At 39.5% G+C, this 25,298-nt stretch overlaps 1 protein-coding gene across 1 annotated transcript in view; it reads right to left on the bottom strand.

Annotated features, from left to right (window-relative positions):
• Window positions 1-25,298, bottom strand: part of LOC117391076 (glutamate receptor ionotropic, NMDA 3B-like) — a 262,458-nt gene that overhangs the window by 80,056 nt on the left and 157,104 nt on the right. Inside the window, exons 3-4 of the mRNA XM_033988892.2 lie at window positions 11,864-12,360; window positions 2,070-2,341 (exon numbers count right to left, since the gene is read on the bottom strand). Of these exons, the coding sequence (XP_033844783.1) occupies window positions 2,070-2,341; window positions 11,864-12,360 (769 nt within the window). The remainder of the gene's footprint in view (window positions 1-2,069; window positions 2,342-11,863; window positions 12,361-25,298) is intronic.

Genomic DNA, 25,298 nt, shown 5'->3' with positions numbered 1-25,298 from the left:
TCTCTACGGAAATATACGTTTAAAATAAAATACTCAATCGCTAATAGTTTAGACATAACATCTTTAAACCAAGCTCTCCGGAACTAAACTGGTTCTCATTTGTAGCTATCAGTATTCCGAAATGGAGTCTGAGCACAGTAATTATCCGCAGACTAATACTCTGTGCTTCTCACTGAGGGGCAGAAAGAAAAAGAGGTAGAACGAGCGGGGTAGAATGAGACGGGGCTGAGGCGTAACCATGTCCGCGGATCACCCTAATACGCACGGCTATAGAGCGCAGATTAAGACCTCGATGTAAAGCGTTAACGTACATGTCCAATGGATTAATCACACTGTTCGTATCTCATCTGTGCTCACAAAATATGCATCAGTAGAATGAAAAGTAGAGATAAAACGGTCATGATTGAAGTTCTGCTCAATTTGTTATTTTGCCAATTTGTCTTTCTGTGTTTTGATCTTTTGGACGGGCTCTGAAAGCTTGTTGAATGGTAATATTACATCTATTACATTTTTGATCATAACATTCAAATGATAGGTTTTCATGAGCGTACTGCTGCTGGAATACCTGAGCGGTTATATGAAAATAACGCACCCCAGTTTGCGTTACAAAGGGGACACGAGCGCGCTTTTGAAGGGCCCCTTAATCAGACGAATATGATGCATTTACATAAAGTGAGATTGGGCCCCAGTTACTTTTGTGCCAAGGTCAAAAAGGTTAAGATCCCCCGCATTAAACAACGAGGAGTTATGCAGCGAACGCACAACGTGAAGTCTTAGAACGCCACAAAGCACCGCGGTCCAGAGCTACTCCTCACTTTCCAACTGCACACCTAGCATCCTAATTATTCATTATTTAAATAACTATGTGCGTTTAGAATACAAATTTACTTCTACTACATAAAAGACAAACTGAGGGTCTTTAACTTTAGTTGATGAGTTAATGGAAAAGGAGGTCACGGCCATGTCCGCTGTCCCGTTCAGGAGGTCCCCCACCATTCCCCTCCAGCACCCGGCCCCACTCAGAGCTCCGTACTTTCCATCCCCACGATGTACAGGTCATTTCTTTTCATAGTTTGTCCGGGGGTGCGACTTATACTCATGTATACTCAGACTTAGATGCGATTTATATTCCACATATGAGTATATAAATTCACATCTTCCTTACGGTCACACTGACAACCTGACAATCGTGTTTTTTTCTTCATTATTAAGCATTTTTGAGCGACTAATAGTTCGGAAAATACGGGGTCGGTTGTCCCAGGTTCCATGGTCTTAGGGGCCCAAAATTGGACTCTCTTCCTATTAATTTGTATTATAGTGGGGCCTACGTGCCATTCCTTGCCGTGGGCCCCCAAATTTCTGTCAACAGGCCTGATTTGAGATAGGGGATTGGTAAAAACTGAAATTTTCTGAGCACTCACCATCCTAATTATTCATTATTTAAATAACTATGTGTGTTTAGAATACAAATTTATTTCTTCTGCATACAAGACTGGGGGAGTAGAATGGCGAGGTGAAGTCGATGAGTTAAAGGAGAAGGAGGTCAGTGCCATGTCCGCTGTCCCATTCAGGAGGTCCGCCACCAGCCCCGTCCAGCGCCCGGCCTCACTAAGAGCTCCTTATTTTCCATTCCCCACGATGTACAGGTTGTTTCTTTTCATAGTTTGGCTGGGGGTGTGACTTATACTCAGATCTACTCAGACTTATACGTGGAACATAAGTCGCATCTGAGTATATAATTTCACATTTTTGTTACGATCACACTAACAACCTGACAAGCACATTTTTGTTTTCATTATTATGCATTTTTTGACTTATAGTCCGGAAATACAGTGAGTACTGGTCTATTCCCCGAGTTCCAGGGTCTTAGGGGCCCAGAATTGGACTCTCTTCTTATTAATTTGTATTATGGGGGGCCTATGTGACACTTCTTGCCCTGGGCCCCCAAAATTTCTGTCGACGGGCCTGGATTGAGATAACTATGTGCGTTTACAATACAAACTTATTTCTACTACATATAAAACAAACTGAGTGTCTTTAACTTGATCTAACAATAGTTTTAACCGTACCAGGATGCCCAGGCTGGTGGAGTAGAATGGCGAGGTGAAGTCGATGACCCTGCTGCGGGCTGAGTTGATGGAGAAGGAGGTCACGGCCATGTCCGCTGTCCCGTTCAGGAGGTCCCCCACCAGCCCCGTCCAGCGCCCGGCCCCACTCAGAGCTCCGTACTTTCCATCTCCCACGATGTACAGGTCGAAGGTGAAACCCATGTCTTCCGCCAGCTTCTCCAACAAGTCTATGCAGTAACCGTAGCAACACTTTCTGACATCCTCGGGTAAGTCTGAAAGGAGAATACATTTATTATTAAAAAATATGATCTTTGGCATTGAATTATAGCATCCATACAGCGTAATTTTACATTTTGTTCATTATAAACCGAACACAGTATTAATTGCTAGCTCATTTAAACCATGTTACCTTTTTTTTTTTTTTGAAAATGCTATAAAAAAAAACAAAAAAAACAACTAAAAACTATTAACAGATTTTATAATTTGGACAGAATTGTATAATTGAATAAGGCCCAGGAGAGGTAAATAAATGACTCGAACAAGCATGGAGGACATCTAAAACTAGTTCCGGGATGTTTTTTATGAGAGAACGTTAAAACATGGTCGAAAGCTCAAAAAAAAAAAGGCGATTTTACATAATAACCGCTCTTTAATATTGATCTAAAACAACTTTGTAATCGAAATGGGACCGTTGTTGAAAAATTACTTGAAAATTCCCCCATTTAATAAATAATCTCTGTACATATTGTTTATTTTCGTGAATGTAAATGTCTATAATATTGTGTTGTTTGTTTTTATTCTTATAGGCGTGTAATTTATCTCATACAAAACATGATTTATAATTTTTTTTAAAGTTAATGTAATTGTTCGAACTAAATATGGGTCTCTTGTCCCAGGCTCCAGTGTCTCAAGGGCCCAGAATTGGACTCTCTTCCCATTAATTTGTATTATAGGGGGGCCCATATGACGCCTCTTGCCCTGGGCCCCCCAAATTTCTGTCGACGGCCCTGGATTGAGATATGATAAAGGTGAAAACTGAACCAAGCTAATTACAAGTTATGAATGTATAAATAGATGTATATTTTAACTTCCTCTATTTAATATATAATTCCTGCATATATTGTTTATTTTCGTGAATGTAAACGTCTATGATAATGTGTTGTTTGTATTGTTACAGATGTGTAATTTACCTCATAAAAAACATCAGATTTATAATTTAAAGTTAACGTAATTGTTCAAACTAAACAGGGGTCTGTTGTCCCAGGCTCCAGGATCTCAGGGGCCCAGAATTGGACTCTTTTCCTATTAATTTGTATTATAGGGGGCCCATATGACACCTCTTGCCCTGGGACCCCCAAATTTCTGTCGACAGCCCTGGATTGAGATACGCTAAAGGTGAAAACTGAAATTTTCTGAGCACTCAAGCTGTGAAAGGTGAATTCAAACATGCAATATAGGCTAATGCTGAGAGAACACAATTATTTTAAGATTAAACGTGAATAAAAGTTGATTTTCTATAATATGAGCCATCTAAAGTGTAGTTATTCAGCTATTATTATGCATGTTTTAAGTGCAGCGGTTGCGTTTTCGGTGAGTTTTGACCCCGATTGAAATGTTGATGATCCAAGCTGAAGTCTCTGCCCCACGTAATAAAAATTCTCCGGCAACATCATCGTCGTATGAGTTTTATCCCAATTAATTTTGAATCTCTTTCTTGCCAAGTCAACTCGGATCCCAAAGCTTTTAAAAGTTGGCAGTAATGAGCGTGGTTGTTCTGTTTTAACACTATCTACAAGACGATTTGGGGATTTGATATTTAAAATTGTATTAGAGTTGCCAAAGCTATTAGTTTTACAATCAATGCTATGACCGTTAAAGTCGGATATAAAATAAAAAAGCTTCGTCATCCATAATGTTAATTTCAGACCTTATACTTTTAATCAAACAGTATTAAGATGTTTTATGAGTGCATTTATGTTCCGAATGCCAAGTTTGAAATCCTCCAGAAGTAAAAATATATATTCTTTGATGACAGAAGGCCAGATCTCTTATTCATCCTCGTCTTTTATGCTTTCGTTGTGAAGTAGAGACGCCGCTTCGGGCCAGGTCAGTTGATATTCACTTGAGATATTGAACAGGACTGACTAGCCATGATCCCTTATTGATTTTGCTTCAGAAATCAACTTGAGTTTTGTGGAGAGGTGGTATTTGTGGTGGTGATGTCCATAGTAATGAGACTGAGAGCTTGTAAAACAGCGAGGAGTATTCAAGACTGGGTTTGGGGTTCTGAATTTAGCAAAATGGTGGCGCAAATCCACAACAAACCTGTGTATTATTGAGGAGAGTGGACGGAAAATGTCTTATCTGCACAAATGGGGAGTTCTAAAAAAAATCTTGGTTATATTAGCGTAATGGAGCCATGTCCAAGCACCGTTAGGCTATAGAGCAGTCCTTCTGAAGCAGTGGGGAGGAAAAGGAAGGAGGAGATAGACGGAGGTAAAGAGACGCACGAAAGTCACCCGCAAAGTAAGGTCCAGCTAAACACTGAGCAGGAGCTGAGAGTTGCGGTATCGTGCTTCAAACCCTGCTTCGAAAAGCTACACGCTGCAAAACGCGCTCATTGCAGCCATTAATCCTGCCGTTCTCATTTTGATAAAAAAAAAAAAAAAACAGGACAAATTGTTTTATTAATTTTTGTCTTGTTAATGTTGCTGATCAATTAATTTATTATTATTTATTGATTTTATTTAATTTTAATGTTTTAATTTGATATTTATTTAATTTTAGTGTATTATTTTGATATTTATTGAATTTAATTTTATTCATTTGATGTTTATTTAATTCATCCATCCATCCATTTTCTTCCGCTTATCCGGGGCCGGGTCGCGGGGGCAGCAGTCTAAGCAGGGACTCCCAGACTTCCCTCACCCCGGACACGTCCTCCAGCTCCTCCGGTGGGACCCCAAGGCGTTCCCAGGCCAGCCGAGAGACATAGTCCCTCCAGCGTGTCCTGGGTCTTCCCCGGGGCCTCCTCCCGGTGGGACATGCCCAGAACACCTCCCTAGGGAGGCGTCCAGGAGGCATCCTGAGCAGATGCCCGAGTCAACTGGTTCCTCTCGACGTGTAGGAGCAGCGGCTCTACTCCGAGCTCCTCCCGTGTGACTGAGCTCCTCACCCTATCTCTAAGGGTGCGCCCGGCCACTCTGCGGAGGAAACCCATTTCAGCCGCTTGTATCCACGACCTTGTCCTTTCGGTCATTACCCAGAGCTCATGACCATAGGTCACGTTTAACCCTTTTGTCTCGTGTTTAACCCTTGCTGCTCCACATATTTTTAAACCATAAACTCACGGTAAAGCGTATCACAGTAGGACTCATCTCTGCCTTACTAGTGTGATAGAACTCTTAGTCAATAGGATTAAGGTTTAAGATTAAAGTTTAAGATACTGATTTAAATAAGTGAATAAACTGTTATGTTGCTGTATTGTGGAGTTATTTGTTGGTCAGGATGGACTTACATAAACACGTGGCTTCAGCACAATCCTTTTTTGGTTGTAATTAATGAAGCAAATGTTTTGTTGTGTCTTTTTCATCCATTCATTAAAAGCCAGACTAGTCAAAGCCTTTAGTCTCACAGGAGGCTATAGTAAACTTTGTGTTTTCCATTTACATGTCTGCTGTTTCACTACTACTATTTTATTTTTAAACATATCTTTTTTAACTTTATACATGCCCTTATTTGTATTTATAACAGCTATTTCTACTTTTTAAATATTATTATTCAGTGTTTTATGTTGCACTTTATCACCGAAGTAAGTTTCTAGTTGGTGAGTTTTGTTCACTGACAATGGCAATAAAAGACTGATTCTGATTCTGTTTTTATTTCACATGTCTTTTGTTTGATCATTCTTACTTAAACTCAGACACTAATGTAAACGTTTGTGATAGTTTATGGTTTATTCTTTGATTTTTTATGTCATTTCAAGATTCAATTCAGTTTTACTTTTCACAGGCGGGTAGTTGTGTTTTATTTTTGCCATTAGAGTTTGACACGCTGTTTTATGAAAGCAGAAAATTGTAAGAACAGAAAAAAATAAATAAATACATGAAAAAATAACCAAATAAATAAAATGGAGACAAACTGAGAGAGGTTTATATACTGATATAATTAAATGAAAGAGAAAGAAAAGTAATAATAAAATAAAATAATATGAATAATAATATGAATGATAAAATGAATAATAAGATTAAAAAGTTAGTATAAACCAGAGCACCTCTCCCTGTTCTAAAGTAGCCTGTGGTGTTCCACAAGGATCTGTGCTTGGTCCAATCCTATTTACTCTGTATATGTTGCCATTGGGTAACATTATCAGAAAACATGGCATTAATTTTCACTGCTATGCTGATGACACTCAGCTGTACTTATCAATGAAACCAAATCAGACTGATCAAATAGATAAACTCAGTGCCTGTGTGAAGGACATCAAAACCTGGATGACCTTGAATTACCTGCTCTTAAATCCTGAAAAAACAGAGGTCATTGTCGTTGGTCCCAAAGGTCAAAGAGATTCTCTGTCAGACCAGATAATCTCACTCGACAATGTGAGTATAGCTTCTAGCCCTACTGTAAAAAATCTTGGAGTCTTATTTGATCAAAATCTCTCATTCACAGCCCATGTAAACCTAGCTTGTAAAACCGCATACTTTCACCTGCGAAATATAACTAAAATTAGAAATATTTTACCTAAAAACGATGCTGAAAAACTCATCCATGCATTTGTTACTTCCAGACTTGATTACTGTAATTCTCTGCTCGCCGCCTGCCCCAAAAGTACTATAAGGAGCCTCCAGTTGGTCCAAAATGCAGCGGCCAGAGTCCTAACAGGAACTAAAAGAAGAGACCACATCAGTCCTGTACTAAAATATCTGCACTGGCTTCCTGTCGAGCTTAGAATCAAATTCAAAGTCCTCCTCCTGACATACAAAGCCCTAAACGGTATGGCCCCATCCTATCTGCAAGATGCTATTGTCCCGTACCAGCCAAACAGAGCACTCCGCTCTCAGAATGCAGGACTATTAGTGGTTCCTAGAGTGTCCAAAAGTACAGTGGGAGGGAGAGCATTCAGTTACCAAGCTCCTGTGCTATGGAACCAACTCCCTGCTGATGTTAAACAGGCCCCCACAGTCTCTGTATTTAAGACCAGGCTTAAAACCTTCCTCTTCGGTATAGCGTATGACCAGGTTACTTAGTGAGGGAGTTAGGGTTATTAAAACCCGGGATAAGATAAGCTGCAGTAGGAGTAACTAGCTGGGGGAAGTATGGCAACCTGAGCACTATCCTCTACTTTGCCCTATTTTCTCATCAGCAATGCTATTCACATGTTGTCCCCTGTCCCACTCCCCCTGTGGAGTGTGTCTCTTTCAGATGCCCCGATGACAGCTGGACCTCCTCCTTGCCTGGCTCTCCTCCTCCTCGCCCGGCTCTCCTCCTCCTCGTCTGGTCTTCCTCCCCCTCGCCTGGCCGATTTCTTATGTTGTCTGATTTTTCCTGTTGTGTCTGATTTTTCCTGTTGTGTCTGATTTTTCCTGTTGTGTCTGATTTTTCCTGTTGTGTCTGATTTTTCCTGTTGTGTCTGATTTTTCCTGTTGTGTCTGATTCTTCCTGTTGTTTTGTTTTTTGTGTCTTGGCGGCACGGTGACTGAGTGCCATCACTCATGTCTCACAGCAAGAAGGTTGGTTCGATCCCCGGGTCACCAGGCCTTTCTGTGTGGAGTTTTTCATGTTTCTCCCCGTGTCTGGATGGGTTTCCTCCGGGTACTCCGGTTTCCCCCATCAACCAAAACATGAACGCCCTTCGAGACAACTGTTGTTGTGATTTTGGGCGTTACAAAAATAAATGAATTGAATTGAAAAAAAAAAAAAATCATGAAAAAATAACCAAATAAATAAAATAGAGACAGAGAGAGGTATATATACTGATATAATTAAATAAAATAGAAAGAAAAGTAATAATAAAATATAATGATAATAATAATAATATGAATAATAAGAAAAAATAAATAAATACATGAAAAAAATAATAAATAAAATAGAGACAGAGAGAGGTATATATACTGATATAATTAAATGAAAGAGAAAGAAAATCAATAATAAAATAATAATAAAAAAATAAAATATAATAATATGGTTAATATGGATGATAATAATAATAATAATAATAATAATAATAATAATAATACCATGAATAATAATAATACCATGAATAATAATAATGTGAATAATAATAATATCTGATTCTGATTCTGTTTTTATTTCACACATCTGTTTGATCATCCTTACATGTGCTCAGACACTCATGTAAAGCTGTTATCTCACTGAGCTAAGACTGACCTAAATGTAAATTGTACTTGGAGAAGGGCTCGGACCTCAGACAGTATTTAAGTGAGTTTACCCCATTAATCTGTGCTCACTGCAGCTGAAACTCTGTCTGTCAGTACTGGGGCCGTTTGTTTACCGGTGCAAATGTAGTAAATCAACATTCTTCTTGTATGTTCTGGTATTACTTTACAGATAATTTCCATGACATAAGTTAAGATATATTTCATGCCGCTGGACTTATTTTCTCCGGCTGCTCCTCCACCGTGTGATGACGTCACAGGGCCGTGGCTCGGTGTGAGTGTGGGACATAGAACCCTACGCAATCGTGCTTTAGCGACGCACGGGACAGGACGTTTTGGTTACTCCACAGTCACAGACACTACAGGACCATTTGCCAGATTTGCTTCCCTCTGATTTTAGGCTGGCGTACACGATTTTGAATCCACCGCACTCCTAGTACATGATGTAACTGCGACTCTGAGCTGCTATAACCACAAAATATCACCACGGCAACAGCCAATAAACGAGCGTCAGGGGCGGAGGGAGTGACGGACACAGAGACGCACGATACAAACTCAAAAAACAGGAAAAATAATGACGACTTTACTGCTCACCTCTCGTAAAGTTCTAAAGTTAAACTGCATTTTCATTTTCATCCATATTATCCACTAGAACGTGAATGTGTCCTCTACAAATAATAACAGTCCCAGTCCACTAAACATCCAGTTTGAAGCGCCCGTTAAAAATTAAAAAGGCGAGAGTAGATCGTGTTTACATCCACACAGCGAGGATCAAGGTGAAGCTGCTGCTACTTTAATAAGATCTGATTATACTTCCGTGGCTGCTGCAGTAAACACTCTACTTCCTGTGTCGTTTATTGCCAGCCTTCTGTGCGTTAAATATTAATCTGAACAATTGCGCCGCATTTCACAGATTATAATGACACAGTTTTGACTCGCATCTAAATTAGAAGTGCACTGCTCTGATCTCGAGTCTCAGAGAAAGTCATTATATTCAAACAGGAAACAGCTGACAGTGTGTTATCTCTGTTAGCTCGTTTTGTAGCGCGCGACCTCCTTAAAATCTCATACGATTCTCCTCGGGTCTGTGGTCTGCACTTTTCAAAATCGTTTATAGACTGAAAAATCGTGTAGCGAGCCGCGAGTTTAAGTAAGTCCACACGTGACAATCTGTCGACACGATCACTTGATGCGATTCTTGCAACTCTTTCAGATTGAATTTAGTTTTTCACTTGTTTGTGGTCTATTCTTAGATTTTTTTCAATGTTATTTGAAGATTCAGTTCAATTCAATTTTATTTTTCATAGGCAGGTAGTTGTGTTTTACTTTTGCCATTAGAGTTTGACACTGTTTTAGTAAAACTGAAAATTGTATGAAAAAAATAAATAGAATACACACAATAAACAGAAATAAAAAAATAAACTGAAAAAAAATGAAAAAAAAACAAATAAATAAAATACAGACAAACAGAAGGAGGTATATATACTGATATAATTAAATAAAAGAAAGAAAAGTAATAATAATAAAAAAATAATATACTACTACTAATAAAATAATAATAATAATAATAATAATAATAATAAACAATACTAAAATAAATAAATAAATAAAATAATAATAATAATAATAATAATAATAATAATGATGATGATGATGATGATGATGATGATGATGATGATAAATAAATAAAGCAAATAAAATGTAAATAAATTAAAATATATGATGTATTTTTCCAATTACACTGTTACGTCTTGACAGTTTCTCTTAAAATGATCTTTTTTTTGCTCTTACTTGAGCCACTATATAGCACTTCTTGAGTACTATCATTTTGAAGTAGGAGCAGTCCTACTTGTGTACAATCTTTGGCTTTGTTTCCCACCTCTGCTTATCTGTAAATGAAAGTGTTTTACTCGCTGGAGCATAATGAATAAAAATAGCTTGTTTATTTAATCAGGCACTGGTTATAACTGATGTGAGTATATGGACTAATTGGTTAAAACATCTTTGCACTTCTCATTAGTTTTAATTCTAACCTCAATCCCGCCCGGGTTAATAGAGTATTTAGCAGTACCAGTCATATAAAAACTTAAATAACTCCATTCAAAGTCGTGGAAAGATTGGGACAGGATAAATAGCACAGAGCAAATTGCTTCCAAAGTTTAAGCAATTAAAAAGTGAATTGTGTGACATAGACAGAGCAGTGAACAGATTACTACAAGTATTTAGAACTGGCTGAGTCAATTCTGAAAAGTTTCGGAGAGAAAAGCTTGTGAAGTGAAATTATTGTAGATTATATGAGTATTTTTTGGGCAAATCTCACAGTAATGAGGTTGTTGGTTTGCACTGCTGTGTACTTTTTTCTCTAAAAATGCTGTTACAAGTGCAGTCATTATTTTCAGATTGCAAAGATCAAGACCGAAGTGGATTTTTTTATGTTAGCTGCCTTTTGTCTTAAATAGTGAATGAAATCTGGTCCAAAACTCACGTCGAACCTGCGTTTACCTTCAATAAGGACAGTGAACAGAGAGATAGATAGAAGTTTTGTCTCGTGTTTAACCCTTTCGTCTCACGTCTAACCCTTTCGTCTCGCGTCTAACCCTTTCGTCTCGTGTTTAACTCTTTTGTCTCAAAAATGGATCAAAAGATGGACACTGGTTGTAACATTTTTACTAGTACAACAAAGTAACTAAGCATCCGTCTGTGATAATAATTTATTGTGTCAGTGTGACGCAGGTTTTCTTTTATAACAACTACTTAAACCTTAAAGCTACTGTCTGTTATTACACTGTCTGACCCGCCTCTGTTGTTAAAGATGAGTCAATATGGATTTTTACATTTATTTATTTATTTTTGGAGCTGATACTGATATTTCACCTGCTGCTGTGGCCGATATTTACTGATATTTACAGATACTGATACTTAGCTTTCCAAATCCACAGTGAGATCCACAAATTTATCTTATCTTAAAGTAAAAATCACAAAATTAGACAAATTATATGTTTTTTCTTCATTATTATGCATTTTTCCCTGGAGCGATTTATAGTCACAAGATTATACTACTACTACTACTACTACTACTAGTACTACTAGTACTACTCCAGGAATACATTATTACAATATTACTAGGCTACAACTGCTACTACTGCTACTACTACTACTTCTACTGTTACTACTTCTACTGTTACTACTACTACTACAGGAATACATTATTACAATATTATAATATACTTGATTTGATAATATAATAATACTAGGCTACAACTGCTACTACTACTACTACTACTTCTACTGCTATAGTCCAGAAAATACAGTATATGGAATTATAAAGTTTTGGGGTCTGGGTGGTGCAGTTGGAGGTACTGTAAAAGTCTAAAAGTATAACCGTGTGTGACTCACCGGGCCCATCCCAGTCGGCCGCGGTGGCGTTCGGATTGTGGAGCTGGTTGAACAAATTGTTGATAACGTCGCTCCGGTTGGTCCTGGGGTCCAGACACATCTGCCCCGCGGGACACTGGCCGTCCTCGTCCACCTCGCGTGTGAACACAAAGGGGTGCTCCACCAGCGTGACCACCCTCAGACGGTGCCCCTCCACAGACAGCCCGGGCCTCCACCTCCCCCACACTATCCCCTCCGCCTGCCCCTCCCCTCCTCTCACCCCGGCCCCCAGACCCTGGCCCTGACTGTTCCCAAACCCGCCCACCAATCCCAGGACTCCGCTCTCCAGCTCCAGAGTCCCGCGGGTCCACTGTCCCACGGTGACCCAGGCCGGCTGCCCCAGAGCGCCCCTCTTCAGGCTCCAGACGTGGAAGAGCTGTGAGGAGAGCACCCGCGAGTGAGACGGCTCCACCTGGATCAGACCGGTCGCCCCCGTGAACGAGGTGTTAGACAGGTACCTGCATGGACACACGGACACAGAGAGGAATATTTAGTCAGAATATTCATGATGAAGTAAAAGTACTCAGCATCGTCTGTAAAGAGATTTATACAGTGTTTTTCCACCTTCACGGCTCAAAGTGGTTTATATTAAGGAACCACTCACACATTCACACACACATTCATACACCAGAGTACACAGACACTGAGGGTGAGGTGGGTTAAGTGTCTTGCCCAAGGACACAACAACAGCATTCATCTGTGGGAACTGGAACCCCCAACCATCGGATCAGTGGATCACACTCCACCAACTGAGCTACTGTCGGCCTACTACCTACTAAGACTACTGCTACTACTACTACTACTACTACTACTAGGCTCACTGCTACTACTACTATTACTACTAATACTGCTACTACTATGACTACTACTAGGCTCGGTGCTACTACTAGGGTAAAACTGTTACTATTACTGCTACTACTAAGACCACTACTACTACTACTACTACTACTACTACTACTACTACTACTACTAGGCTCGCTGCTACTACTACTACTACTACTACTACTACTAGGCTCGCTGCTACTACTACTACTACCACTACTGTTACTACTAACATTACTACTACTGCTACTACTAGGGTACCACTGCTACTACTACTGCTACTGCTATGACTACTACTACTGCTACTACTAGGCTACAACTGGTACTACTACTGCTACTACTATGACTACTACTAGGCTCGGTACTACTGCTATTGCTACTAGACTACAACTGCTGCTACTACTAGGGTAAAACTGTTACTAGTACTGCTACTACTATGACTACTACTACTACTAGGTTTACTACTACTACTACTACTAAGCTACAACTGATACTACTACTGCTACTATTATGACTACGACTACTACTACTAAGCTATAACAGTTATTGCTACTACTACTATTAGGCTCGCTGTTACTACTACTCCTACTAGGCTACTACTACTACTACTACTACTACTAGGCTACTACTGGTACTACTCCCTCTACTTCAATGACTTGTTGTATTACGAGTTCTAATACCAATATGAGAATACAAAATATACTTCTGTTAAAATTATATCTTATTATTAGTCAACTTCAAATTGCGATGCAGTTTTGTAAAATACTTTTGTCAACAGAAGGAAACTAAAACAAAACTATAAATCACTACTTCCGGATGCTATTCATATTTACTTCATCTACAATTAATAGTGATTCTTCTAGTGGCAATTTCACAGAATGTTTAACAAGATTCCTCGTTGCAAGTTATTTAGCTCCAAAGACGGGATTATTAGTCAAATTTGTAAACGTGTAAAGATTAGCGACACACCAGACATGGCTATAATTTCCTGGTGAAGTGTTGAAGCTTGGGCGCGTTTGGTCAGTGACAAGTAATTGCATTTTGGAGAAAGTCATAATTAAAACGTGATTCAGTGCAGTGAGGGTCCCGTTGTATCTGCCCGGTCCATACATACGGTCATTACTATTCCCCTCACTCCCCCGCAGGCCCAAGTCTGGTCTTTACCCAGGAATACATTAGGACGAGCAATCCCCGCCTACACATAAATCTCCCCTGGCCTCTTGAACTATCACTACTATGACTGCTACTACTACTGCTATTACTGCTACTACTACTACTGCTACTACTACTCCAGGAACACGTTAGGAAGAGTAATCCCCGCCTACACATAAATCTCCTCTGGCCTCTTGAACTGCGACTACTACGACTGCTACTACTGCTATTACTACAAATACTAGGCTACAACAGCTACTGCTTCTATGACTACTACTACTACTACTACTCCAGGGATACATTAGGAAGAGCAATCCCCAGCTGCATATAAATCTCCTCTGGCCTCTTGAACTGCGACTAGTATGACTACTATTGCTACTACTGTTACTACTACTACTGCTGCTACTGTGACTACTACGACTACTATGACATCTACTAGGCACAACTGCTACTACTAATAGGCTACAACTGCTACAACTACTACAACTACTACCACTACTATTACAACTACTAGGCTACAACTGCTAGTACTACTACGACTACTGCTACTGCTGCTATGACCACTTCTACTTCTACTACTACTAGGCCACAACTGCTACTACTACTACTGCTATTACTACTACTACAACTACTATTAGTCTACAACTGCTACTACTACTGCTACTACTGCGAGGACTACTACTACTTCTACTACTACTAGGCTACAATTGCTACTACTACCACTACTGCTACTACTACTACTACTACTACTACTACTACTGCTACTACAACGACTACTACTGCTACGATGACGACTACTAATACTACTACTACTAGGCTACAACTGCTACTACTACGACTACGACTAATACTGTGACTACTACTACGACTACTACTACTTCTACTAGGCTCCAACAGTTACTGCTACTCCTCCAGGGTCACATTAGGCAGACCACTCCCCGTTGGCCCATAAATCTCCTCTTTCCTCTTGACCCAAAGTACAGGACTCGTCGTTGTGTTAGCCGTTAGCGTTTAGCATTAGCCTCATGCTGCTGTGGAGGTGATCTGGCGTTGTCCGATCTGGCGTTGTCTGAGCACGCCTTGATTAGAGCTGGGACTGGCGCAGGTCAGTTTAAATGGCCCGGGCGCTAGTTTAAATGTTAAAGTACACGCGGGGACGGCCGAGCGCGCGCGGGTATACGGGCTGCTGAACCGTGACACGACTTTTGATTACGTTGGGGTCAAAAAGACAGCGGGAAAGTGGTGAGTTTGCCTTTTCTGTTAATGAAAGAGGTTAAGAAAGCCACAGAATCCTCTCCACGAACTGAGGAATGGATTTCTCCTTTCACCTTTTGTTTAATTCACTTTCTATATCTCTTTAGTCCTCTCTTTTCTCTATGCGTAGAGTGTAAGGTCCTAAAGCCAGAGCGGGCGGATATGAGGCTTCTTTCATTAAATATATGTAAGAATTTAGACAATGTAAAAAAGACGATTTGTCAAAGGGTTCATGACCTACACGGTAAAGCTTAGCCTGGAGTTAGCTAGCACGCTAAAGAGCTGTGGGAAATTAAGATAATAAGACTTAAGATAATGTTTAAGCTACTACTTTTTGCACATCGTCTGTTCCCTAAATGCTAACACCCATTAGCTCGGTGATATACTCTGACAGCTCCGTGTACCTGTTTCGCTTTTGGTTGTTCTGCATAGCCTTTGTCCTGTACTTTTTCATTGACACCACATTGATGGATTATACATTTTAAAAAAGTGAGATTTACATAGATAATATGATCAAAATCTAGACTTTCTGGGTGTTTGCTCGTTTATCGCGGGTTACGTTTTAAAAGTAACCCATGAAGTAGTCAGCTTTATTTTTTAGAATTATTATACGTCACTGACAGTTGAAAAAAAAACAACTTTTGTTTGTAAATATTTTAATTTTATTTTTTCAGAGCATTTAGAACGACCCTTCCTAGAAATATATCACAATATTAATAAACATCAGAAGAAGAATACTTTTTTTTTAATATCAATTTTAATCAATAAAAAGTGGAATTACCATATTTTCCAGAGTATAAGTCGCTTCAGAGTATAAGTCGCACTAAAGTATTAGTCGGACCAGCCAAAAATGTATAATGATGAAGAAAAAAAACATTTCACACATAAGTCGCATCTGAGTATAAGTCGCATCCCCGGACAAACTATGAAAAAAGTGTGACTTATACAGACACTGACAGTTGAAAAAAATGCATAACTCTTTTGTTTCCTAATATTTTTATTTTATTTTTCCAGAGCATTTAGAACGACTCTTCTGACATTAATCTGAGCAAATTCAGCACCGAGGAACGAACCCTCATTGTACAGTGGTACTTTGAGTCACATGGGTCAAATTCGACATTTTAATACCAGAGATGCCCCGAGCGTAAACGCCATTAAAGGAATAATAAGTGTTTATCACAGACAGGGGGCAGTATGTGATCTCCACAGACCTGACTAGTCCCGATTTCTTCCTGTGGAGTGATCTTAATGAAAAGGTGTTTGTGAAAAAACCTCAGACAATAAACGACTTAAAACGTAATATCGAGGATCAAATAAGAGACATAAGCCTGGAAATGCTGAAAATGTGATGTAAAGTGTGTTGGATCGGGCTGTTCAGGGACAAACCCAAAATGATGACACTTCCTCTAGTTTAAGTAGCGATAAGTTCAAGTGTAAGTGAACAATTATAACCATATATATTGACAAAAATCCAGAAGGTTCAGTTTATCTACTGCGAAAATTCGGTGAGACTAACTTAAGAATTATAGGAGCTACTGAAGATTTAAAAGTGTATGTTTTTTGCTGTAAAACACTTTATACACTTTTCTCACACAGGCATTAACATTTTCTCACATTTCTCTCTTGTTTAAACACTCTCAAAGTTCAAACCTTCGTAGGCGCCTTTGTCGGTGCAGAACGTTTCATCGACATTGTGGGTTTTGTCGGGGAGAAAACAAATTGCAAACACACAGCACTTCAGAGTCACACTGCGATCCAACGTTTATGTAAATTTGTCTGAACACATTCTGTACTGTACAGGAAACACGGCACGGAGGAGACTGATGGACAATGGTCTACAGTCCAACAGCCAATCAGGACACAGAACACAATGCACGTTCATACACTGTAAAAAAGCATGAAAAATTGTGAAAAAAAAACCCTGAAACAGCGAGACCGCGAAAGGTGAACCGCGATATAGTGACGGACAACTGTACTGACTTTCAGGGTTGGCATTAATTGTTATTCCAATGTTTATGTGTGTTATGATCGATAAAAACTGAAAATCACACGACCTATGGTGCTTGTGTCGCTCTATACTCATAATCTACGACACCCGTGGATCCTTATGTTATAATTTGCACATTTTAAATGGCAGTATTCATCTAAAATGACTTAATAAACGAAATATGTTCCGCTGACTTCCACATTAGAAAACTGCGGTGCCCAATGGGAGCTGACGTCGCCGCGAGCGTCTTCACAACAGACATCCATGAAGTTGTCGACCCCTCCTACGGATTGCTGCGTGATCAGACGAGCGAGCAGCGGATTTCTTTCATCTGTACCAAAATGACAATCTATCAGGGATTGATCGGCAATATGGCGTCTTGAAAATAAGCGATTAAAGATGGCTCAAACATGCACAAATCACTCCAAATACAACTTCAAGAGAGTAATATACATTTCCAGGCTCTGTCCCTTCATGTTCCATCACTAGACCTGTCACGATAACAAACTTTGAAGTGCGATATACAGGATGGCTGAAGTAAATACATATAGACGATAAACGATAATATTGAAACTGAACCATAAAGCAGAATTATCCTGCAAAAAGTATTCTTAACATACATTATTGTTAAAAAATATGATATGAACTGCAATAAATAAATAACAGAATGCAACACCTAAGTAGTTATCAGTAGTTTGTGTCTATAATGAGTCATAGAAGTTCATAATTCAACCTTCTACAGCTCAAATTTCATCGTAGTACAGAAAAAAAAAACAAATTTTTTCCCAGTAGTGCAAGTAAAAAGTCCCCTTGATAAATATTGACCCCCAAAAGTATTGTTCCAGCTTTCATATATGAATAAGTCAATGTAGTAATTATCGTTACTTATCTATCACATTATTTAAGAACATCTCTAACTCAAATTCTAGAAAAAAATCTGCCTATCTCCATGGCTAAATCAAAAGTACAAACTCCTATACTATGGATAACTTCAAGAAACCAATGTCCATCCATCCATCTATTTTCTTACTCTTATCCGGGGCTAGGTCACGGGGGCAGCAGTCTAAACAGGGACTCCCAGACTTCCCCCACCCCAGACACGTCCTCCAGCTCCTCCGGTGGGATCCCAAGACGTTCCCACACCAGCCGAGAGACATAGTCCTTCCAGCGTGTCCAGGGTCTTCCTCAGATCCTCCTCGTGGTGAAAGATGCCCTAGGAAGGCGTCCGAGCCAACTTAGCTGCTCCTCTCGACGTGGAGGAGCAACGGCTCTACTCCGAGCTCCTCACCCAATCTCTCTTTCCTGCGGAGGAAGCTCATTTCGGACGCTTGTATCCGTGATCTCGTCCTTTCGGTCATTACCCAAAGCTCATGATCAGAGGTGAGGGTAGGAACTAATGTCACTGCTCCATTTCTTGCAAGTTGTTTTTGTTTTTTTGAGACGCCCAGTGGAAAATACAGAGTGAGCAATGCGCGTATGCATGAATTTGAATATGATATTGCCTCTTAAAAGTTGTTGGCGTTATTGCTCCTCCAACATTTTAATAAAAAGTATAAATCTATCAGCTTTGTCAGCATCTAGTCTTTGAGATATCTCGCTCACATCAAACCCCACTATTTTATTACACTATTTCACAATGTGCACATTCATCTTACAAAGTGTCTTAGATTTTTCTTTGGTTGTAAATTCAAACTTTTGGGTATTTTGGGTCACTTGGACGCCACCCGCTGCTTCCTCTCCTCCTGATTTACTCCAAAAGTGCAGTATCCATTTAAAAGTCGTAATTCTCTGGACGCTGATTAAAACGGCTATGATCTCAAAGTCATTCGCTGTTAAGTTATATTTCCTCCCCAGCCCGCTACTGTCTCACTGACCATAAAGAGCAGTGCCTTGTGCCTGTATCACTCTCCGTAATAGCTCGGCTGAATCATCATATCCGATGGACAGCCGATCCATCAGCTCTCCAGTCTGCTGCAGTGGATACATGCGGCTGCGTTAAGGAATTAAGTGCTTTACATTTCTTATCAAGGCAAACGAGTTCAAGGACTGAGCTGAAGTGGAGAAGTACTTGAAACTGTTACGTCTGTAAGTTTGGAAGGAATAAACAAAAACATGCTCTGAAATATTAAAAGCCCTGTATTACGCGAAATGGACTCTCGAGAGCGTTAAGCCGTGTTATAAGTCATTCGCCGTTTGCACATGTTTGAGTAAACGTTTATTATTAGTCTGTCTACATCTACAAAGCTCAAAGTGCTCTGTTGCAACTTGTGATGTCACGAAGTGGTAGTTTTTTTTAAGTTAACAGCCCCTTTTACTTTTACTTCAATAGACAATTCCAGGCCTGAAATCATCCAAATGTTCCTAGTGAAGGTGTATGGCGCATGTACCCAAAAAAACCCCAAGGTAACAAAGGAAAAGGACAATGGTGAGCCGGCCGACGCAAAACAAGGATGGTTCGCTGGACAGGCTAACGTGCCACTTGCTCCAGGGGTGGTGGCGTGCAACAAAATGATGTGAAAACCGGGTGTAGAACAAAACAGGAGCATGGAGACGTGGTTCAAAAATGATAAATCGGATTTATTACTACAAAAATAACGCTAGGGTGCACAAATCAAACAACCGCGTAACACAAAAATAAAATACAAAATGACCAAAAGATGCTGGAACCGGTGGGTGAGCCGTATCTGGAGTTTGTGTTTTAAAGAGTTTTTTTTGTTGTTTTTTTTGTTTTTCCCAGAAGGATATGTTTCCATCACCGCTCGATCCCTGGTGGTGATGAATACATTAAAAATTTCAAGTTATAAGCCAGAATACTCTAACGAAAAAAAAAACAAACATGAACTTCCCATACACAAAATAAAGAACGAAAACAGGACATCCAGACTCACCAGGGTCTTTTACCTTTGTTACTTTGTTTTTTTTTTTTCTTTTTGGGCATGGGGTTTGATAAGGTTTTTTTTCTTCCAACAGCTTTCAAACTTAACAAGAACCAGACATTACGAAAAATAATAAACAGTTTTGAACCCTTAACTCTGTTCTCCTGCGTTCCTTTGTAAATCTGTTTTGATCTCTTTGGGTCATAACAATGGAGTTTTAAAACACAGTGGAGCACTTCCTGTATTACCACATGATGACATCACAAGGTGGAACAGCGTGTTTTCAGTTTGAGAGAAGAATACAGCCGAAATATGCAGGGTTTGTGAGTTAAACGTGTGTGAATGAAACAAAACACAACTCCAGGTCTGTTTGTGATGAGGAAACAACATTAGAACATAAATCAGAAAATAGCCTAATACGAGCTCTTTAATACTACGACGCTGCGTTCACGCCAACATAAATGTCTAGACTAGAATTGGGACCAAACCAAAGATGACATCAGAACTAAGCTAGACACAAACTAGTCGACTACAAGTGTTAACATAGCCTTTATAGATATATTATGCAAAAATGACTTTTAGGAGCTTTTAAAATAGTTTCCCTTCTCATTTAACCACTCAAAGTTGTATTTAGAGTGTTTTCGTGCATGTTTGAGTAACCTTTATTCTCCAAAAATTCCCGTTTTCCCCACCCCCCCATACACACCCACTGCCCTTAACTCAATATTGCTGCAGATACTACTAGTAAGGTAAAATTATAACGTCTTATTGTACAATTGACCTACTTTCAATGCTCCTTTTACTACTTCCACTCCTTCTGTATAACTTACTCAGGGCCTACAAAAAAAACGAGTTAAAAAAAGTTTAAAAAGTTAAGTCTTACCATACTTTACCCAGTGTCAAAATGGACTGATCCTTGTTATAAAGTACAGACTATAACCCTTCCAAACCTGCTGCACAGTACAGTAATGATGAGTCTATATCATACGCCGTCTCCATCCCTCCTCCCGCCTCCTGCTTTCGTGTTGGCTTTAGTTTACTCTCGTCTCTTTGCGTTCTGGAGGATGATACGGGGCTGGTTGTCTCAGCTGTTTTAATCTCGTCAGCGCAGATAGCATCAGTGTGACGAGTCTGTCAAGTGAGAGACCCGGACTGGCAGATCTCAGCGCGATAATAACAACTGCACTTCCTTATCCTCTCTATGCTTTTTTACAGTAGTCTTCCAAAACATCCTGTACTTCCTACTTCCTTTGTCTTTCAAAACTGAACTTTTCCTGTTACTCTCTTCTTGTCTTTAAACCTAGAACTTTATATTTTAAAGGACATAACTTTTTGTCTAGCATTGTTTCTTATCTGTTAATTTGGAGTGACTATTATCTACCTCCAAATGCGTACCGGAGAGATTTGTGCACCAGCTTTTGCTTCTTTTGCTTCATTAAGTTTCAAACAGGCTCCGTAAATACCTTATTTGCGTTCGGGCTGGGTGAGTGATTAAGTTGAATTCAATTGTGATCTCATTCCTGTGACAATATGCTATTTTGGTACGCTATTTTTCTCTTGAATGCGACTCTCTGCTCAAACAAAGACATCTACCCACACACAGCCACCCCTACAATGCGTTGAAACATCACGTAGTATTCTTTGAATGCACACATGGTGATGGTTCTCCTGTAGCCACAGCTGCCACGGGGTGGACTAGCAGAAACGTGGCTGGCAATCTGCATCAACAACCCCTCTGACCATCGCGAAACACTCTCACAGTAGAGTCATACGTATGGAGGATGAAGTGTCTAGCCCAAATCGCTATATCGCGGTTCACCTTTTGCATTCTTGCTGTTTCGCCGTTTTTTTGTGTGTGCAATTTTTCATGCTTTTTTACAGCGTATGATTGTGCATTGTGTTCTGCGTCCTGATTGGCTGTTGGACTGTAGACCATTGTCCATCAGTCTCCTCCGTGCCGTGTCTCCTGTACAGTACAGTTCAGACAAATTTACATAAATGTTGTATCGCAGTGTGACTCTGAAGTGCTGTATGTTTGCAATTTGTTTTCTCCCCGACAAAACCCACAATGTCGATGAAACGTTCTGTGGCGCCTATGAAGGTTTGAACTTTGAGAGAGTTTAAGCAAGAGAGAAATGTGAGAAAATGTTAATGCCTGTGTGAGAAAAGTGTATAAAGTGTGTGGTGAGGGGTTTTACAGCATAAATAATTATAAAAAAAATAAAGCTGACTACAGGTTTTCGCCTACTGCCGGTTATTTTTAGAACGTAACCCCCGAGATAAACGAGGGACCACTGTAAATGGACATAGCTAATCAGCTAGCCGCCGCGTTCCAAATAGGAAAAGGGCATGTGCGCGCTTCCGTCTCCATCGACTCTGGCTCCAAATCACTTTGTATTGATAAACTGTGTCCCCTCTCTCTGTAACTGCTGCTGTCAGACTCGTCATTTTGGTCTTAAAACATTTGTATTAACTCGCTCTATATGATCCTTATATTTTTATTTCACCATTTTGTCCCTAAATCAAGATATGAACATTAATAACAGACAAATTAGGCTTCTTCTTTCCTTGAGGTCGTTCCCAGTAGCATTAGCAACAGGTTTGATTGACAGCGTTGCTAAGTGCCTGCTCCCTACTAAACCAACTGCATGGGTTAGAAGGGGCGTTACCTTCAACAGTCTCGCTCCGGATTGGATTGATACTCGTAGTCAGAATCCCAAATATGGAACTCTGCTCTAAATTCGCCTTTGTAACCGCTGGCTTCAGTTGACTGGAGCCAAATGCTAACATCACACTCCCTTTGTCCACTTCTTTAAAAGTCTATGGTCTTGCTCAGGGACTCCATGACAAGGTGAAACTGGGATTGAACCACCAACGTTCAGAAAAATGCTGTAACCACTGAGCCACTTCTGTCTCATGATAATAACAGCACCATATTATCTTCCTTCACAGTTTTAAATGTTTCAAGTTAAGGAACCACATTTCACTCTATAATCGCTCTCTAATCTCTATTTAATCTCCCTCAAATATACATTGGTAAAAATGTCTATGGCAGTGTCAAAGCGCTCTCTTGTAACTTTGCAGCAAATTTGTGGAGACATTTTGGAACTATTTTTGAACAAGACATGAATTGAGTGTCACTAGTTCTCCCATGTCAAAGATGGTGACCCAATTACTGCATGTCAGGCAGAGAAGGGAAAAAAAAGGAACCGTACCGAATAATATAGGTGTCACAGACTTGTAGGACAACCCCAAATAAAACTTATATATCTAAAAAAAATCTTCACTATAACTAATGATGACAGTTTGAGCTTATTAGATCTAGTGCTAATTTAAAACACACCTGAGGTTTACAAAGCCCTTAGCAAAAAGAAGAGAAACTCGCTGATCAAAGCAAAACATTTTTATGTTCTGTTTGCTACGCCTCAGAGTGATTTTAAATATAGACATAAATAACATATAAACTATCCCAAGGCAAAATGAGGGCTCTAATAATAGCTTTTATTTATAAAGACATCTGTAAACAACCAAATATCTGTTGACAAAGGGACTTATTGTGTATAAAATGTGCTAAACACCCAAAGGACTAGCGCATAGCCACAAACAAAGCAATGTGGTTTACTCGGTGCAGTGAAGCGTGCAGTGAGCAGTTTATTGAAGAAACAAAACAGCCACTTCATAAGAGAATGCACCAAAACTGTCGCAAGAGCAGCTCGGGACACCAATCCGCTGTGCATCTCCATCTTAAAGCAACTAGCCACTCCTTTGAAGATACTGAGGTACAGATCTTAGCCAAAGAAAATAAATTGTTTAAGAGGGAAGTTAGGGAGGCAATTTTTGTTAGGAAAGAATCTATCTGTGAACAAGAATGAGAGGCTTAGACGTTATTTATTTCCTATTTATAACTTCATCCTCAGACCTAAATCAAAACAAGGGAAACAATAGTGTCAGCCAGTATGCTAATAGGTGTGGGAGCAGCCATTACGGGCCTGAACGATTATGCAAAATATGACTCACAGTTCACAGGCGTAGTTCAATAGACCTAGCTAACAAAAAGAAGCAGTAAACAAATATGTGTGCTAGTTTTTGTGTAGTTAGCTCCTCCTTTCAGATAAATATAAGGCAGCAATCTGACCAGAACTAAAAAAAAACTTGGAAGAAACTCTAAAACTTTTGTCCAGCTGACAGAATAAAAGTTTTCTTTTGCTATGCTAGCCTTGTAGTTTAGACTTTTCTACAAACACAGGATCCTTGTATTAGTCCGGCAGTTCATTCCTGTCTCTATCTCAAATGCCACGGCTTCACCTTTAAAATATACCTTGCGTACTTGTAATTTAAAATAAAGGTAGGGTATGTAGCCTGAACTTGTTTCAAAAAGGAACTACAATCAAACAAATGAACCTGAGTTGCCAGTTCCTCAACCTTTTATACTGTGGACACAAACACTTTTCTTACTTGGTCTTTGTATAAGATTTATGGACATCCTCAGTGAACTCTAACTTCTTGAGTCTGCACCAGCGCGATGTATTACGTGTATTTCCAATCGGCCGTAGGAACCATCAAGGAAAACTGTGGATCATTCAGCTTCTTTATTGGATAATTGCACAAAAATATTAACAATTTTTAGCCTATATTACACTCTTTTTGTAATAAAGAATAAGTCAACGCTATTTTATTTCAACACGTTTACCTCATATTTGGAGATGTAGATAATTGTTTGGATTGGGATACTTAATGATTAGATCAAATAATTCAACACATACTACACAAAATTCAATATGTGAATCTCTTCTCACTGGAAAAAAGGCTATTTGCTCCACTGACCCCAGAAAAAGAGCGAAAAACTTTGAAATATGCCAATGTAAAACATAAACTTTTCTATGACTCTTGAATAGGACCTTTCTGACTCCTGCCTATAGCTGCACAAGTGGAATAAAACTGTTCACTGTCTGGTAGAAAAAACGTCTCTGTCAATTACTCTGTGGTGACAATCGTGCAGGGGTGAGTTTTGAATCTCAAACCCAGTGTTGTGCATGGATGAGTTTGATAGACAAGCATCTATGAACCTTGAGCTGAACTATGTCTAATGTTTATTAAAATGCACATTCATTAGCGATGCCCCAGTTAAAATCACCTTACTTATGAGTGCTCCATCTGTGCGACGCTATTTAAAACTCTTCTCCCACTTTCTTTTTGGGAATGGGTCGCGAATTTGATGCCGTAAATTCAGGTGTAGAGTGAAGCCCAATTTATTTCTACGACCATAACGTCGCCATATTAACCTTTGATGATAATTACACGTTTG

Source organism: Periophthalmus magnuspinnatus, chromosome 22 (genome assembly GCF_009829125.3).
Source record: "Periophthalmus magnuspinnatus isolate fPerMag1 chromosome 22, fPerMag1.2.pri, whole genome shotgun sequence".
NCBI lineage: Eukaryota > Metazoa > Chordata > Actinopteri > Gobiiformes > Gobiidae > Periophthalmus > Periophthalmus magnuspinnatus.
This window is presented reverse-complemented; position numbering and strand designations above follow the sequence as displayed.